The sequence below is a fragment of the Podarcis melisellensis genome (genome assembly GCF_964234715.1).
Source record: "Podarcis melisellensis genome assembly, chromosome: 3".
Lineage (NCBI taxonomy): Eukaryota > Metazoa > Chordata > Lepidosauria > Squamata > Lacertidae > Podarcis > Podarcis melisellensis.
In genome coordinates, this window is record NC_138530.1 from 29,584,886 (window position 1) to 29,601,201 (window position 16,316).

A 16,316-nucleotide genomic window follows, 5' to 3' on the forward strand; every position below is an offset into this window, starting at 1 on the left:
TTTATTTTTTTAAAAAATAGGATACCAGACATTTAAAGTTCATCACTTTGAGGATCCACTGACTTAAACGGGAGAGTTAAGCACTGAAAATTAAGCACCATTTAAACATTCCCATTGAATTCAGTGGACTAGAACTTTGGATGATCTAGTAGAATATTGCGAATTCGACTGCCGTGGTTATCCTAGGCATCCTATCGGAAATAATCTCTACTGAACCCCATGGGACTCACGTCTGACTTAACATACATAGGATGCACATTTACATTTTTATCACATACAAATCAAAGGTCACCTATCTGGGCTGATATTTTTTGTTTGTAGCGCATTCTGAAACAAAGGTTCGTATTGTTTGCGCTAGCGCTCTCTCTTTGGGCGAGGGCTCTCTCTCTCTCTCAATAAAATATTGAAGTGTTTTACTGCACATTATACGAACCTGCCTTTTCCGGGCCAGTCCATCAGTCCACCTAGCTCAGTACTGCATTGCTCTTTTCTACACTTAACAGCGACTCTCCAACAATGTTTGCATGAACTCTACAATTTTCCGGGGATTGAACCCGCGATTCTGCATGCAAAGCAAGAGCCTCCAGACTTTCTGCCCTGCCCGAACAATTCAGAAGCTCAATTTGTTTTCAGGAAGCAGAAAGACATCTCTATGAAGGTTTAAACTTTCTTCCCAGTCCGCAAAATTTTAGACTGAATTAGGGAAGGAGACGCCCTTTCTATTAAATTATTATCTGTGGTAGCGCCTGATACTGCTGGACTCTGACTCCCAGCAGCCCCCACCCCAAAGGTCCAGGATGGTGAGAATCGTGGTCCAGTTTCACCCCCCCCCCGCTAACGAGGCCTCCTCGCTCCCTCTTCCTCTTTGAAAGCGGCGTTGGGAGGAATGCGAATTGACTCCGGATTGTTCCCCGCCTCCAGGAAACGGGAAGAAAGGCAGGGCAGCCCTGCGTCGGACCTCTTTGCGCCTCGTCCTTTGACAGGGTGCAGCAAAGCAGGGCCATTACAGGCTTTCGAGCCAGAATCTTCCCCCTTCTCCTTGGCGCAGGCAGAAGCAGCGGGCATCCCTGCCTCTTCCTCCTCCTTGGCGCGCAGGAGGCGTGGCTCGCCGCCGCCCCGCCCCTTCGTCCTGCCTCGGCTACACCTCCGCTCCTCCGATTGGTCGCCGGCCTTCCAATCCGCTGTGCCAGGAGAAGTGTTTGCTCTTTTGACGCCGCGTTCGAAGGAAAGAAAAAAACCTGGGTTCGTGGGGAGGCGCTGCTTGGCGGAGCGAGGTGGGCGGGCGGCTCCTTTTCCTTTCCTCCGCGTTGCCCTCCTCCTCCTCGAGAGGGGAGTTTCTGGCGCGGCGACGCCTCCCCCGCGCCTAGTTGTTGTTATTTGGTTTGACGCGCCTGTCTTTCCCCGCCGGCTCGCCTCGCACAGCGCTGCCTGTCCCCGCTCGGCTCCCCCAGCGATGCGCGCAGGCCGAGAGGCACTCGGGCGCTGACGATCTTCCTTCGACGGCCGCTGAACTTTTCCTCCAGCGGCAGCAACAGGCGGAGCCGGGCGTGGAGGGCTCTCCCCGGGCCCCGGCAGGATGTACACGGCCGGCCTGGCGCCCTTTTACGCCTCCAACTTCAGCCTGTGGTCGGCGGCTTACTGCGCCCCGTCGGGGCCCGGCTGCTTCCCGCTGGATCCGTCGGGGCTCAAGAAACCTTCCTTCTGCATCGCGGACATTCTGCACGCCGCCGCGGCTGCCAGTGCCGCCGGGGAGGCGTCGTCGGTGGACGGGCTGCCCGGAGCGCCCGCGCTGGCCGCGCACCTGGGGGCCGTGCATGCCCACTCGCAGTTCCACGCCGCGGCCTCCCCGCTCCGGCCCACGCCCCTGGTGGCCCCCGACGGGGCCGTCGCCTTCCCCGCCCGCCTGTCGCCTCTCTCCGCTGCTTTCCACCACCCTCACCCGCAGCAGCAGCAGCAGCACCGCTCTCCCGGAGGAGGCCGGGGCCCCAGCCACCAGACACATCCCGGCTCGGCGCCCGCGCCCTCCAGCAAAGACTTGAAGTTTGGGATTGACCGCATTTTATCCGCCGAGTTTGACCCGAAACTCAAGGAAAGCAACACGCTGAGAGGTAGAGAGAAAGCCGAGGGTTTATTTTATTTTATTTTTTAAATCCCCACCCTCTTCCCCATCCCCACCCCACTGGTGAATTTAAGGAGTCCTGCTTCTGAAGCAGGAAAGGGGGTTTGCGCGGATTGACAGGGAACCCTCATTCATTCCAATGGACGTTGAGCGCAATTTCGCCGTCGATCGTGCTCATAGCTGTATCGATCTCGTGCGTGTGTCTCTGTTTGTATAAAAATGCATGACTCTATGGATAATTAAATAGGGAGGCAGTGAGACAGATAGGCAAGCCCCTCCGATTTCGGAGTTTGATTCCTGGAATTATATGTATGGAAGTATTAAATGATAGCCATGTCCATAATTTAAAAGATTCGTGCCTTAGAAAAATGACAGCCCTGCATAGCTGTCAACTTTTCCCTTTTCTTGCGAGGAATCCTATTCGGAATAAGGGAATTTACCTTTAAAAAAGGGGAAAGTTGACAGCTGTACAGCCCGGTTCAGCTCCTGGCATTTCAGGGCCCCTGGAGAAGGGCTGTGGTGGGGTACGCTAGCCAGGAAGGCGAGCGTTATTTCGTCCCTGCCCTTCATGTGGGTCCCCCCCCCCCGGAGCATCTGAGTTGACCACGGTGGGCTGGATTGTCCTTTGGTCTGATCCGGCTGGGCGCTTCTAATGTTCTCAGGAGAAATGTGATTCTGGCGGCCTTCACCAGTTCGTGGCTAGGTAGGTGCAACCCCGAGTATTTGCGCTGGGTGAAACGTAAGTTTCATCGCGTAATCGACGTGTTCTTCGCGTGGGGAAGGAACCCAGCGCCTTCATATTTGTGCTGGTTGTTGCTCAACGGAGCGCCCAGTTGAGCAATCGACTTGCCTAAAAGTTTCAGAAAGCAGCAGCAGCAGCAACAACAACAACAAACCGAGGCCGCCAGCCTCCCCATTCCGGCACGTACTTACTTGGAAGTAAGCTTCTTGGATTTCGACATTGCAGTGAAAGCAATGCTTAAGCTCACTTTCTTTTGAAACCAGTGCGACTAAATCATCGACGTATTTCTTTGGTCCCATCCCCAAACAACCTCAATTTTGGGATTGATCTTTGGGGCAGTGGGGTCTGGGCGAGAGAGAAAATGACCTTGGGGGCATATCCAGTCCAAAGACTGCCAACTCTAGCATGGAGGCCTGGGGGCACTGGATGGAAATAATATCCCATTGCAGTCAGGGCTAAATATTCCCATTGATGCGAACAAATAGGAACTGTACCCAAGGTGGTTTCACTTCTCCATTTGGTAAATGGGTCGTCAACGCTTGAATTCCGAGGGTGACTCATAGACAGACCTCTTCCCTTCCAGTGGGATTTTTGAGAGCTCCCCCAAGTCATTATTGGTGCTGCTGTTGTTATTGTTGTTATTCTCTCTCGGAACCATGCCAGATCCACTCCATAGCTAAGGCAGATCGCTTGGATCAAAACTCAGTGGGCCCCAAATCTTCCTCTACACGCTTGGCTAAAAAATAAATATCTCTTGACCCCAACGGAACTTCTCTGCCAAGTCAATGTGTTCGCCATTCCCTTCGGACATAAATCCAAGAGTGTCGGGTTAAAAGTGTGCCGGATCACGAGCGAGAGCTCAATCCAGACGTGTTAATGAAACTAATAATTACAGAGGGTGAACGCAGCTTTTTAACAGGGGCGAGGGTGCTGAGAGAAAGGCGTGTGTTTTCACGGTAAAGCGCCTCTACCCCAATAATGTTGGTTTGGAGATTCTGCTCAGATCCGCCAATCCCCTTTGCTTCTTCCTTGCTCTTTCTCCCAACACCTTCTGCCCTGGATCTTGCGGAATAGGAGGATCGTTCAAACCACCCCGAGCCAAAGAGCTTAATTGGGGGAAGTTAATGTTCCCATTTATTCCCATCAAACCTGCCCTGGTAACGGGGCAGAGCCGCAGGGTTAGTTCTCTGGGTTACTTCTCGACTTCAGTCGAGTATCCCCGCAGGAAAAAAGTTGGGGATTGCAACCCATCCTAAGCAAAACCACAACAACCCGCCACCCGCATCCTGAACCTAAGAAGGTTTACCTGGGAAGATAGTCCCATTGCTTTCAACCCAACGGGGAGGGCTCGCTTCCAAGTCAAAAATAAAATTAAATATCTGTAACACCGTGGGTGGGTGTGAGTGGAAAAGGCAGCTTCAAGGCTCCGAGCCTCCGCACACATTTACTCGGGAGTAAAACCATTGAACGGAAGGGTGCTCCTTCTGGGTGTAATTAGCAGCCTCGCCACCGTCCAACAACGTCGTGCAAAAGCCCACCGTTCTTCCCGTCTGCCTAGACACGGGCAAGCCGCGCTCCCAACAGGGTAGGACTTGGGGGGCGGTTAAAAGTGGAGCCCCCCTCTCAGCAAATGAGCAGGAGGCTCCCCAAGAACAGCAGGATTGGCTCCCCGTATTTCCAAGTGAGGGAAGCAAACGGCACGACCGGGCGGGGGATCCCCCAAAAAAGGCCTCTCCATAAGACCTAATTCTGCCCAGAGTCTAAACCGCCTTAACCTGGCTGCAAGGGGCTTCAGGGAACGTGCGCCTTTTCTCTCTCCTTGCCTTCTTCTGTAACCGAGCTCTCCTTGTTCCTGTGCCCGCAGATTTGACTTCCTTATTAACCACCAGCCGCCCATCTGGGGTTCATCTCCCCGCCTTACAGCCTCCGGCCGGCCAGTTCTTCGCGTCTCTAGAGCCCATTAACGAGACCTCCGCGGTCCTGGGGCCTTTAAACACAACCCCAAGGAATTCCGTTCAGCACCAGTTTCAAGACACTTTTCCAGGTACAGACGCACCCTTCTTTTAAACCCGACCCCCTTCTGCCCCAAGCCATCCTTTCGCTCTGCTCTCCGGCGATCGATTTCCAGGAACGCGCGCGGTTTACTTGGGAGTAAGGGCCGTGGGAGTCGATGGGACTTACGGCCAAGCAAACCTGCAGAAGGCTCGATTAGGCGCCAGATCCTAACAACCGCGCCGTCCAAGCGCGCGTTCTTTAGGATCGCGGTAGGGGTGCCATTGCGAGTTTTCGGTGGGCGGGCTGTGAGTGCCCAGCTCCTAACCGTGTGAGTAGGAACGGTGTGGTAAGAGAGAGAGAGAGCCTTGAGGATTGAGAGGGGGTGCTTGCGAGAATTTGGCACCCCCCCCGGCCTTGCCTAAAAGCAATCCTAAAAGGTTATTTATACTTGGAAGAAAAGTCCCCGTGGGATCCACGGGCTGCTTCCACTGCGAAGAGAAGTAGGTGCTGTTTGGAAAGGCATGAGTTTACAGGTAGCTCACCTTCAGGAAGAATCAGGGAATGGGAGGGGATATATGGGGGCACGAGCTTCAACAGATCTGATCTCCAACACTAACGGTGCCTAAAAGTAAAATAAAGGTCGAACTCATGTGTGGGGTGAACTCATAAAGTGGGGTTGGGAGGGTGGGGTGAGTGCTTTGAAATAAATCGAGAGTACCTGTTAAGTGTTATTTTGCAAAAAAGGTGAAATCTATTGTTAGGATAAGAGACCCATGGGTCTTTTATTAGTGCCCGAATCCGGAAGGTGTTGGGCTACCAGTGCGCCCCACTGAACGCGCTTCGCCCTTTGCTTCTTCGGCCCCTCATTCAACCCCCCCCCTCTCTCTCCACTCCTCTATCCCTCCCTCCTTCCTTGGTTCCTTCCTTCCACCCTGCAGGGCCTTACGCGGTGCTCACCAAAGACACGCTGCCTCAGACCTACAAACGGAAGCGCTCGTGGTCCCGAGCGGTTTTCTCCAATCTCCAAAGGAAAGGCTTGGAGAAGCGCTTCGAAATCCAGAAGTACGTCACCAAGCCGGACAGAAAGCAGCTGGCAGCCATGCTGGGACTCACGGACGCGCAGGTAAGCGCTTGCGCGGGGCGCGGATCCCTGGTTCGACGCGCCAGGGAAACAAAAAACGGGCATCGCCAGGTTAGGATCGGGTTAACCCAGCAGTGAAATGTAGTATCAGTAAAAGTCTGGATGAGAGGACATTTCCCCTTTATTTCAAGAGAGCAGGCCTTTAATCATCATCATCATCATCATCTTTATGATGTTTTACAAATTCCTGAGAAGTAGGGGTGACACACACACGAGTCTTACGCCACTTTAAAAACTGCTTGATTGTGGTATAAGCTTTTCTGAACTAGAGAGCCCACGTAGTGAAATAAACGGGAACCTCGTCCACTAAGGCTGCAATCCAGGGCATGTTTAGGATGTCCCTGCAAAGCGTACGCTCGATCCTGTGCGTATTTACTCCAAGAGAAGTTCCTCTGAATCGCTAAGCCTTACATCTTTCGTTGCCGAGTTTGTTTGCGTTGCTTCCGCGTCAACCAAAGCGGAGGTTTCTCCCCCTCCCACCATTGCAATCTTGTGAGCTAGCCCCCTTTGCGTCCAGCCGCACTGTTGGTGGGGAATCAGCAAAGGATCGGGCTGCGCGTTTGGGACGGAGGGGATTAGACAACCGTGGGCAGGCGGAGAGAAGAGAGCCATTGAGATATTTGCGCTCCCCACTCCCCTCGCCTCGGGCTTAATTTGTAAAGTATTGCAGCGTTAATATGAGGTATCTTCACATTGCTTCGTGCTTAGTAATGCAGTAAATACATGTCGATTTGCTGAAGCGAGCAAAGGGGGAGGGAAGGGACCAGAAGTTCACGCGAAGATTTATGTCCGTTACACCCGGAGTGTTTGTTTTGGCTGCGAGTGGGAAAAGCCAGCGAGGAAGGACGAAATTGGCTGCGAAGGGAGATGAGGATTGGGGGCTTTGACTGTGAAGTGCAGCCCTGGTAGGAAACGCAACTAAAGAAGCGGGGAGGCCGTGCGATATTTCGGCCTTGTGAAATGCTACTTTGGCGGCAAGCTGCTGACTGTTAGACAAGGTTGAGGTGTTTCTGGTGGGGGTGAAAAAACACAAATGCTGCTTGTGGTGCAAAATCTTGCAAGCCAAACACCTTTCTCCTCGAGAGACCAGCCTCTCCCCACCCTCGAATGAGCTGGAGAACAGTCCGGCAGGACTCAAGGATATCCTCAAGGGATTTTTCAAAGTACTTTTCCAGCCCCTTATTTCATTGTAGTGGAAAATATTCTATAGGAGGAATTATATCCCTTGCACACAGAGAATATTTCCCCTTGGCAATAGAACCTGAGTGGTGTAATAGCATCTAAGGCTATATGTTTGTGGTGTGTGTTTTTCGGAGTCTACGGAAATATATTGGAATATATTTCTTCCTGAATACACACAGAATGTTAAGATGTACTGAGGAATGTTTATTTATTCATTCATTTCTTTTACATCCCGGCTTTTTCTCTAAGGAGTTGAAGGTGGATTGCATAGTAATAATAATAATAAATAATAAATTTTTATTTATACCCCGCCCTCCCTGGACAGGGCTGGGCTCAGGGCAGCCAACAACAAACATGAATTACAATAAAACGTAACAGGAAAAAACCCCACAAACAAACAAACAAGCAGTTAATTAAAATACAGCTTAAAATGCAGCCTCATTTTAGTAGTAGCCCATAAATCAAGACCATAAAGGGAGGAAACATCAGATATTCACCCGAGCCAGCTATCCATGCTGGTCCTACATGGGCCAGCAAAAAAGCCAAGGGAAAATTTGTATACCAAATCCCATATAAGGGGTCAGAGTGAGTCTAAGCCAAAGGCCAGGCGGAACAGATGTCAAATCCCGCAGGGCCCTAGTCTCTTGTGACAGAGCATTCCACCACGTCGGGACCAGTGCTGAAAAGGCCCTGGCCCTAGTTGAAACCAATCTAACTTCCTTGAGGCTTCGGACCTCCAATGTGTTGTTATTTATGGACCATAAGGTCCTCCACAGTGTATACCAGGATAGGTGGTCCTGTGGGTACGAGGGTCCATAGTTCTTATTTAATCCTCACAACAACCCTGCGGGATAGGTTAGGCTGAGAGCGAGCGACAGGCCCAAGGTCACCCAGTGAGTTTAAGGCCTGAGTGGAGATTTGAAACCTGGACACACTAACCATTGTACCACATGTACTATTTTCATTCATGTTAACATAATTATATGCTGTACCCTACCTTTAAAAAGGATCAGGTTACCAGTGCATAAACTGGTCCCAATCCAATTAAAGTTAATTTTCAGAAGCAATCAATCAATACTTTTGAGTAAACATATATAGAGTTATGCTTCAGGGTGCACCAAAAGTAATGGGATAAATTAGGTTACAACCCAGGCTACCTTGAGAGTAAGCCCCACTGAATTCAATAGGCTTTACCTCTGAGTAGACATGGTTAGGATTAAACTCATGACTATATTTTGTGGGATGAGGGGGCATATAGGTATAATAAAGAATACACTATGACTGCAGTGCTGTGCATGTCCTACGGAACACCAGAGTTTTGGCTTTCTATACAGTGGGGCCCAATCCAATGCAGGATTAGACTTCACCATGTTGAAAACTGCATAATTGTGACCACTGAACTTGAGAAAGGCAGTCATCTATAGCTGCTAAATCTGTATCTACCAAATAAATACATTAATTAAAGATAAATAAATCAATATCATGTAACCTCTTGCACCTAAGAGAACAAGCACAAATAAAGGAGACATCTAGGACATGATCCAACCAAAATCATGCACACTCCAGCCCCACTGATTTCAGTGGGAGAGTTCATATATGTTTACCAGTGTGATCATATGCACATTGATTCAGAAGTAAGCCCCATTGACTTCAATGGGACTCACTCCCAGGAAAGTGTGTATAGGATTGCAGCATAAATCTCCCCTGGTTGAAAGCAGTGGGGTTTGAAAGAGCTTGTCTTGGTCTGTGCCCTTGGTTTCTATAAGGACAATCCTTCTGTCAGTTGAGAAAGACACACATACATGAAGAAGTGCAGCCCCAAATCGTCGGTGTTAAAATATTTATGTTCAATTAGCATTTGCCTATGGAATATTAGAGATCAGCCACAAAGCCAGCAACATTGATTTCAAAGTGCAGCTGGTGAATCTGGGACTCCAGTAGAAAATTGGCAATAATTTATCCTAACCCTTATGTGAGCTTGCAAAGCTGAGCACTGTACTGTAGAGCCTGCTAAACAACTAAATATCAGTAATGAAAATAATTTTAGCTAAAGAAGAGAGAGAGGGGCATGAGATTGGAGGGAGCGGGGAATAAGGGACTGTGCTGTTCTATTGTGACAATGTGGAAGGCCTAATAAACTATACGGTAGACACATTGGTTTCAAAAGCTCACTTCCTCAATGATATTTGCCTGGATAATGCAGAGATAGCAACTGCCATCCATGTAATATACATTGAGTTGTTTATTCAACATTTAGATCTATTCCAAGTACATCCATTGAAATCAACTCACTTAGGCTCATTAATTCCAATGAGTTTGCTCTGAGTATATCTGAGTTGGAAGTATATATTTGTTCCAGCAGACTGGCTTTCTTTTCCCTTTCCTTTTTAATTGAAGTATATCCATTCAATATACTCAACCCCAAGAGAGAACTACAAAGGACTCTGGTGGCAGAGAAGAAAAACCTCCATGGGGATTTTATGGCTAGTTGCCAGGAAAACACCTCTTCTAGATTAATACAGGAATCCTAGACATATTATCATTTGAGTGTAGGTCCCATCGATTTCAACAGAATACCCAAGTGCGCTTAGGGAGGAGATTACTAAGTGAAGAGTAAACATATTTGGACTGCAGTTGTGTGGGTACTTGCCTAGCAGTTCCACTGAAATCTTTAGGGCTTACTTCTGAGTAAACAGTAGGATTGGGACTGCTACCCACCCACTTTGGAAGAACAATTCTAGGTTTTGCTATAGCCTCTCGATGCTGTATTTTAAACAATATGTTCAATTTTCATGGGAGCCTATTATGAAAAATCAAGACGACAACTGCATTTATGGTTGTTTCAATTTTTTTTTACAAAACTGTTTTAATTTAAGGTAATTATTTTAAAAGATCGAAATAAGAGAGGCCAGAGTAATAATAAGTCTTTGTCTTTTGAACATACTTTCTATCTTCTCTAATTCATTTTTGTTCAAAAACTGGAAACGAGTGGTTTTCTTATTAAATTAAGATCTGCTCATTTTTGCTTAAGCTTGGGCTTTGGGCCACTCTTTCTCAGATCTATCCAGCACAATGGGATCAGTGCCCATGATTCCTGTGATGGCAAAAATTATTGGAGTAGGGAATAGAGGGGATACTATAATATAGCTAAGTTGTGGAGGGAGAAAATATTTTCTCTATACTCATAAAACCTAGGAAGTTACCTTCTAATAAAAGATAAAGGAAACCTCACACAATATTTCACACGTGTTCAGAATTTAACCCTGAAATTTATTTATTTTCCTATGCCCATGAAGACTAGAATGTTTTACTCTTTTAAAACATGAATTCCTTATTTTTATATCTCTGGGCCAGGGGTACAAGAACATGGGCTGGAGGTTAGTGGTGCCCTGGACCTTGGGAGAGGGAGAATTGCAGTCTAGCCTCAGCCCCGCCCCCATCTGATGCCCTGTGTGTCTCTGCTCTGTGGTTCACTTGCAGGTGAAAGTCTGGTTCCAGAACAGGCGCATGAAGTGGAGGCACTCCAAGGAGGCGCAGGCGCAGAAGGACAAAGAGAAGGAGCCAGAAGAGAAGCCATCAGGGGGCGCTGCACCGACAGTCGAGGGAGAGGTGGAGCGCAGCCCTAGCCGCTCAGAAGGCGAGAGCGAAAGCAGCGAGGCCGAATCCCTGGATCTGGAGCCCGGCAGCGATGCGGAACGGACTGAGGCGGGGGCTGACACCGAGCAGGCTCTGCAACGGCACAGCCCCGAGCTGCAACACCCGGCCGGATCGGAGACTGCAGTTCACCCTGAGCCGCCTTTGGCTCCCACAGGCCTGGACCAAGGCAGAGAACCTCTAAGGCGCCTGGAGCCTTCTTTTTGCCTACGGGACTCCCCATGACTGCCTCTCAGAGAACCAGCTATCTGTTTGGGAAGTCGCCAAAAGCCGTGTGATCGCCCCGCTTGGGAAATAGTAGCACCCCCTAACTGCAGGTGGGTGTGGGGTACAATAACCCCTAGGAAATATGTTATTTTTTATGAGGTAAACTACCTCTGAACTACCAGATTTGGGGTACTAACCTCTGCTGCAGGTGGGAAGATCAGAGGTTTCTCGAACTATGTAGGGCATCAGCCCACAGCAGTGAGTGGGCCGTGGGGAGAGGGCAGTCCTGCTCAGCCTCAGGATCTAATAGGAAGGAAACTCACAGACGTAGCTCAGGGGAGACCTTTCCCATCTTTGCTGGCAGAGGAGCCTTCCCGGGTCCAGGAAATCACAGAGACCATGTCGTCTTCTTTGTCCTTCTCTAACTCCCCCACCTTCCTCCCCTCATTCACAATGTGAAGTATTTCACCAACCCCTTGCCAAAATGTGTTGCTTTGTGTAATCTGGCCAAGAAATACTGCACTGAAAAAAAGATCAGAAAAGTAGACTGTAAATAAATTGTTTGTTTAATTTGTGATGTCTGGTTTTGTTACTAGATAGAACAGTCTAGTTGGGTTGATCCACAACTGGGACACAATTAAGACCTTTAGAGGCTCCAAATTATCTTCTGTACCACGAAAATAAATAAAAACAGTATTAAAAAAGAGAGGTTTTGGTACTCTCATATATATCTAATTCAAAATATAAACAATAATAAACCATAAAATAAAATTTTATTTTCCAAAATGAAACAAAACCTGCAGCAAGATGGAAAATAATGTTTATTTTCATATACTTCCACTTTATTTATATTTGAATTTATTTTTTTACTTTTTTTCTAATTGCAAAGTCTTTGATCAGATCCTCAGAACTAATTTTACATAACACATCTGCTTCTATACTTAGTAGAGCTACGGCATCCATCCTGCCCTATCGACATAGTTGTTCTGTTGTGATTTTTAATATACTTCAACTGAGAAAATGAACGCTCAGCTGAGCAATCTGTGACTATTAATGTTAAAAATCCAGCAATGGAAAAATTATGTGGTGCCCCCCTCCCCATGATGCCCAAAGCATGTGCTTATTTTGCTTAATGGTTAATCCAGCCCTTCTGGGACACTTAGAGTGAGACAACTCCTTGACTGAAGTCTTTTTTCCAGGGTGGAAAACCTGTGGGCCGCCAAATGATGTTGGTCTCCAATTGCCATCAGTATCAGCCATCATGGCCTGGCCAATAGCCAGGTATGATGGGAATGGTAGTCCAGCAACATTTAAAAGGCCACATGGGCATTGCCAGTAATTTGGGGTGGGCAGTCAAAGTTGTTGAGCATTTTTTTAAAGGAAATCGCTCCATAAAGATGACGTCATGTGGGGCAGGCTTCTGCTAAAGGGGGACAGAACCTCAGATAATTGAGTATAGTAATTTCAATGCTTTTCAATTATATTTGTGGATCTTGGTTACACATAGTCCCTGCCCTAAATTCAACCCTTCCACCCAATTCTCACTCACCGTATCAGCAGCAGGAACAGACATTCCACTGATGATGACTGCTTTAAAAAATAATTTTAAACATCAAAGAGAAATTTCTGGACTAAATCAGCTTCAGTTCTTGAGCTGAGGAAGCCGCAGTTGATATGCTTTCGCTTTGCTCCTTTACGCTTCCAAACGTTTAGTGGACCTTAGATTATCTTACGCTGCAGTGAGTAGGTCCCTTTTCTTTTAATAGGTTAAATAAAACCAATGGTATTGTCATAAGAAATTGCATTTAGGGGCTGTCACCTTTCTCATTTTTTTATTTCTAGTAGATGTGGCTTTACTGTAGTTGAAAGCTGCCATTATAATAATAAATGTTTTAATAATAAACCCAAAAGAAATATTTAAAATAAAAGAATTGGTGCCACACAGGCAATCCTAAGAACAGTTTCTAAACAACTGGATCTCATGCTCCTGGAGTTAGAAACTAGTCTGCAGCCCTTTCTGCACTTACCTGAGAGTAAGCATCATTGAATTCAATAGGTCTTACTTCTGAGTAGGCATGCTTGGCTTGCACTTTGAGTCCGACAGTGTTTCATGGTGCTTCCTTCCATATAGGTGTGTATAGGATTGGAACCTTAGTCTGCACACTTACCTAGGAATAAGCCCTATGGAACACAGAGTAATTTCTGAATGCACTAGAATGAATCCCAAGTCTTGTTGAACTCTGTGGAAAGAATATTTGAGTCAATGTGTTTATTTTACGTTGGAGATAAAAGGATTCAGCATCTAAATGAGGCAGCATCACTTAGATAGTAACGCTCTTAGATTACAGTACAACCAAATTTGTAGGGGATAAATCTTAAAAATAGGTGGAGCTCCCCACCTGAATTATTACCTGAATCACAAACTGGAAATTAAATTAAGACTGAAAGCTAGCTCTGGCCCTCTCTCTCGTCCCCCTTTCCCGACAATGCTCTCTATGAATGCATCTGTTCTGTCTTTATGTTGCTCATGCTGAATCTCCATGCAAGCCCACGAGACAGGTCACACGAGCTCTGGAGATTTCCCCGGGTTAGGCAAAAGAACCTGCTAATTATCTGGCTCACATTAAAGGTTCAGAAATTCCAAGCCAAACTTACTCATTCTTGAGAGCAGATCCACTGAAATAGATGAAGTTTTAGTTAGCCGTGACAAACGAGTCCCATTGATTTCAGTGGGTCTGCTCTAAAGAATGACTCAAGTCTGGATTTAGTCCAAACGGTTCACACGCCTGGAGTTCCATGTTGGGTCCCTAGATGTTGCTGGACTACAACTCTCATCATCCGTGTCCATTGGCGAAACTGTCTGGGCATGATGGGAGTTGTAGTCCAACATCATCGGAGGACCCAAGGAGGTTGAGAAACACCAACCGAAGAAGTCCACAGAAGGCGTCATCGGTTCCCACCAGTTGGCCTAGTCTACTTCCTCCGTGGTTGAGGAAAGCAGCGAGAATCTGACTTAGGCAATGAGCCTAATAATCGGAGCCTAAACGGAGCCTCCACATCATTTCTATAATTCGATCCGAGCCACCCGATCTGTTTGCTGGCTAGATGAGGTCTTGTTCTTCCACCTGTAAGCGGGTCACCCTTCTCTGGCCCAGCATAAATATGGCCCTCCATTATAAAAGCACTAAAGAGAGTGGAAAGTCCAATCTAAGTTCATCTAGAGCTACAGATTGAACTAGATACCCAAGCAGGCTCTCCAAAGCGTCCAACAGGTGCCTGTAAACTGGCGTCGTTATCTTCTGAGCGCTGGCTGGAGAGTTGGCCTCGCTGAACTCAGTTGGACTTACTTCGGAGTTGGTAAGGTAGATATTTCTCGTGGTTTAGCCAGGAAGTGATATTTTCCAGTCTGACTTTTTCCTGGCTTCGCAGGAAATTAAGACACAAATACACACATACACACCACAAAACAAATTCCTCATTCTCTTTCTTTGCTTCAACTTCCCATACAAGGGGTGGTTCCAGAGTCTGTTAAAATATAAAGCCTACCGAAAAAAATATCGGTTTCTTTAAGAACGGGGACTTCGTCTTTGGTTTAGGAGATCCGAAGGACGAAAACAGGATATGAAAGATAGAACTCATTCGGTTCCTAGGCCTTCCCCAAAGCGTCATTTTATTAAGAATAAATGGACTAAGCAAACTCCAGCCACCTCCCACATTGCCTGAAATGAAGCGGCAGCGCAGTTCACGCTTCCCAGAAACGGGCGTGTTTTGCTTGACGCGTGTCGTTGAAACACACACGTGTGTGTTCTTACGATCTCGGCTGTTTTTTTGGTTCTGATTTTGACTGGTGAGATGGAGGACAATTTAGCAAGCAATCGGGTACAGGAGTCCGTCTCAAAAAGATCGCCGCCGTCGCAAAAACCCCTCGAATTTTAAAAAAAATGACCTTTTGATTTATTTTTTTAATTGCCCCTTTTCATCCTCTTGAAATATGACGTTCCTTGTATAAGCTTCGTAGCGTCAGATGCCTCACACCTTTCTTTGAAAGGCACAAAGACTGGGATTTATTTCCCAGACAAGGCGTCTAGGATCCGGTCTCTCCGACCAGAGATGCCAACTGGGCGCGCAGACTCGGACTGGGGGCGCTGGAGTCGAGGCGAGCTCTTGAATTCTCCTCCGTTTGGAGGCTGAGTCCCTTCTCAGGAAAAAGGGGGACATCTGCCGCAGAAAAAGGACTGAGATTTAAGCTTCAGGTACAGTACTCAAGAGCTGGAGAGGTCAATCACGCTGAATTCAGCTTGGAAGTAATTGCAAGCGAGTTTCACTCGACCGAAGGAGCGAGCCTTCCCACATATTTAAACTGTCCCATAGCCAGGTAGGATAAGGGTCAAAGGACCCGTCGAAATCTAAAAAGGATCCAGGCGGTCATTGGTACAATTTTAGTCCAAAGAGACTGACTTGCGTCGAAATGTTTCCCGGATTGAACGTGTAGCCTTTGGGCTGGCACGAGAGGGAGGTCCCGCTAGCGGGCCGCTCGAAAAGCACTTTTCAGAGAAGGGAAATCCCAGAGTTCGCATATGCAGGCTAAAAAATATATGATCCCATGACTCGCCCGCGTGGAACATTATTTCAGAGTGAAATAGAAAGCTGTGATGATTCTTTTTTCCCCCCTGGGTAGCCTCTCCATCTAAAACACACAACAAGGCGCTTTGAAAGGCAAGGAAAGTCCCTTCCCGGCGCGCTCCCGGGCGGGCCCTCTTCCACATCTGCTTAGGACTGCTGTGTGTGTGTGTGTGTGTGTAAATAAGTTCTTGTTTTTTAATATTAACTCTGTTTCTCAGTCGCTTCGGGGGTTCACGCTCAGGACAGAAAGGCGGGGGTCAACGCCTAAAATTAGGATATTGAATAGGTATTGAGGATGGAGTCTCCGTCGTTCAAGAACTTCACCCTTACTGGTCATGGCGCAGGAAATTTTAGACTCTGCACTATATGATATTTAAGGGATTTGGGGTCGTCCCCAATTCCTTCTTCCAAAATGTGGTGAGCCGGCCCAGTTTGCGTTGGGGACCCCTCGGCTCAATCTGCGGTGAGTAGGGGGCTCTGGAGTTTCTCCCCAAAGACAACATCTCCCTCCCGCTGCTCACTTGGGGGCTCCGTATGTTACAGGAGCCCAGCCACGAATGCCATAATTTCATATTCATAAAGATTCGAGCGTCCCCCCTCCCTTTCCCAGAAACACAATGGACCTCTGTGTGCAGCTGAAGTGAAAAATGTTG

At 47.7% G+C, this 16,316-nt stretch overlaps 1 protein-coding gene across 2 annotated transcripts; it reads left to right on the plus strand.

Annotated features, from left to right (window-relative positions):
• The first annotated feature begins 1,334 nt into the window (after positions 1 to 1,334).
• On the plus strand, positions 1,335 to 11,610 carry HLX (H2.0 like homeobox). 2 transcript variants are annotated; one of them, XM_081904736.1, is made up of 4 exons: positions 1,338 to 2,108; positions 4,726 to 4,905; positions 5,795 to 5,979; positions 10,660 to 11,610. In XM_081904736.1, exons 1-4 carry the CDS (start codon positions 1,577 to 1,579, stop codon positions 11,056 to 11,058), a joined length of 1,296 nt encoding a protein of 431 aa, XP_081760862.1. In that variant the 5' UTR covers positions 1,338 to 1,576; the 3' UTR covers positions 11,059 to 11,610. The 2 variants fall into 2 exon arrangements, with proteins under 2 accessions (XP_081760863.1, XP_081760862.1); XM_081904737.1 differs by lacking the exon at positions 4,726 to 4,905 and having other exon boundaries at positions 1,335 to 2,108.
• The last annotated feature ends 4,706 nt before the right edge of the window (positions 11,611 to 16,316 follow it).

Bases quoted from the DNA above. Each gene is read 5' to 3' on its own strand.
- HLX (XM_081904736.1), top strand. From the start codon at position 1,577: ATGTACACGGCCGGCCTGGCGCCCTTTTACGCCTCCAACTTCAGCCTG. The intron at 2,109-4,725 runs GTAGAGAGAAAG...CTGTGCCCGCAG, and splicing joins GGAAAGCAACACGCTGAGAG to ATTTGACTTCCTTATTAACC. The intron at 5,980-10,659 runs GTAAGCGCTTGC...GTTCACTTGCAG, and splicing joins TGGGACTCACGGACGCGCAG to GTGAAAGTCTGGTTCCAGAA.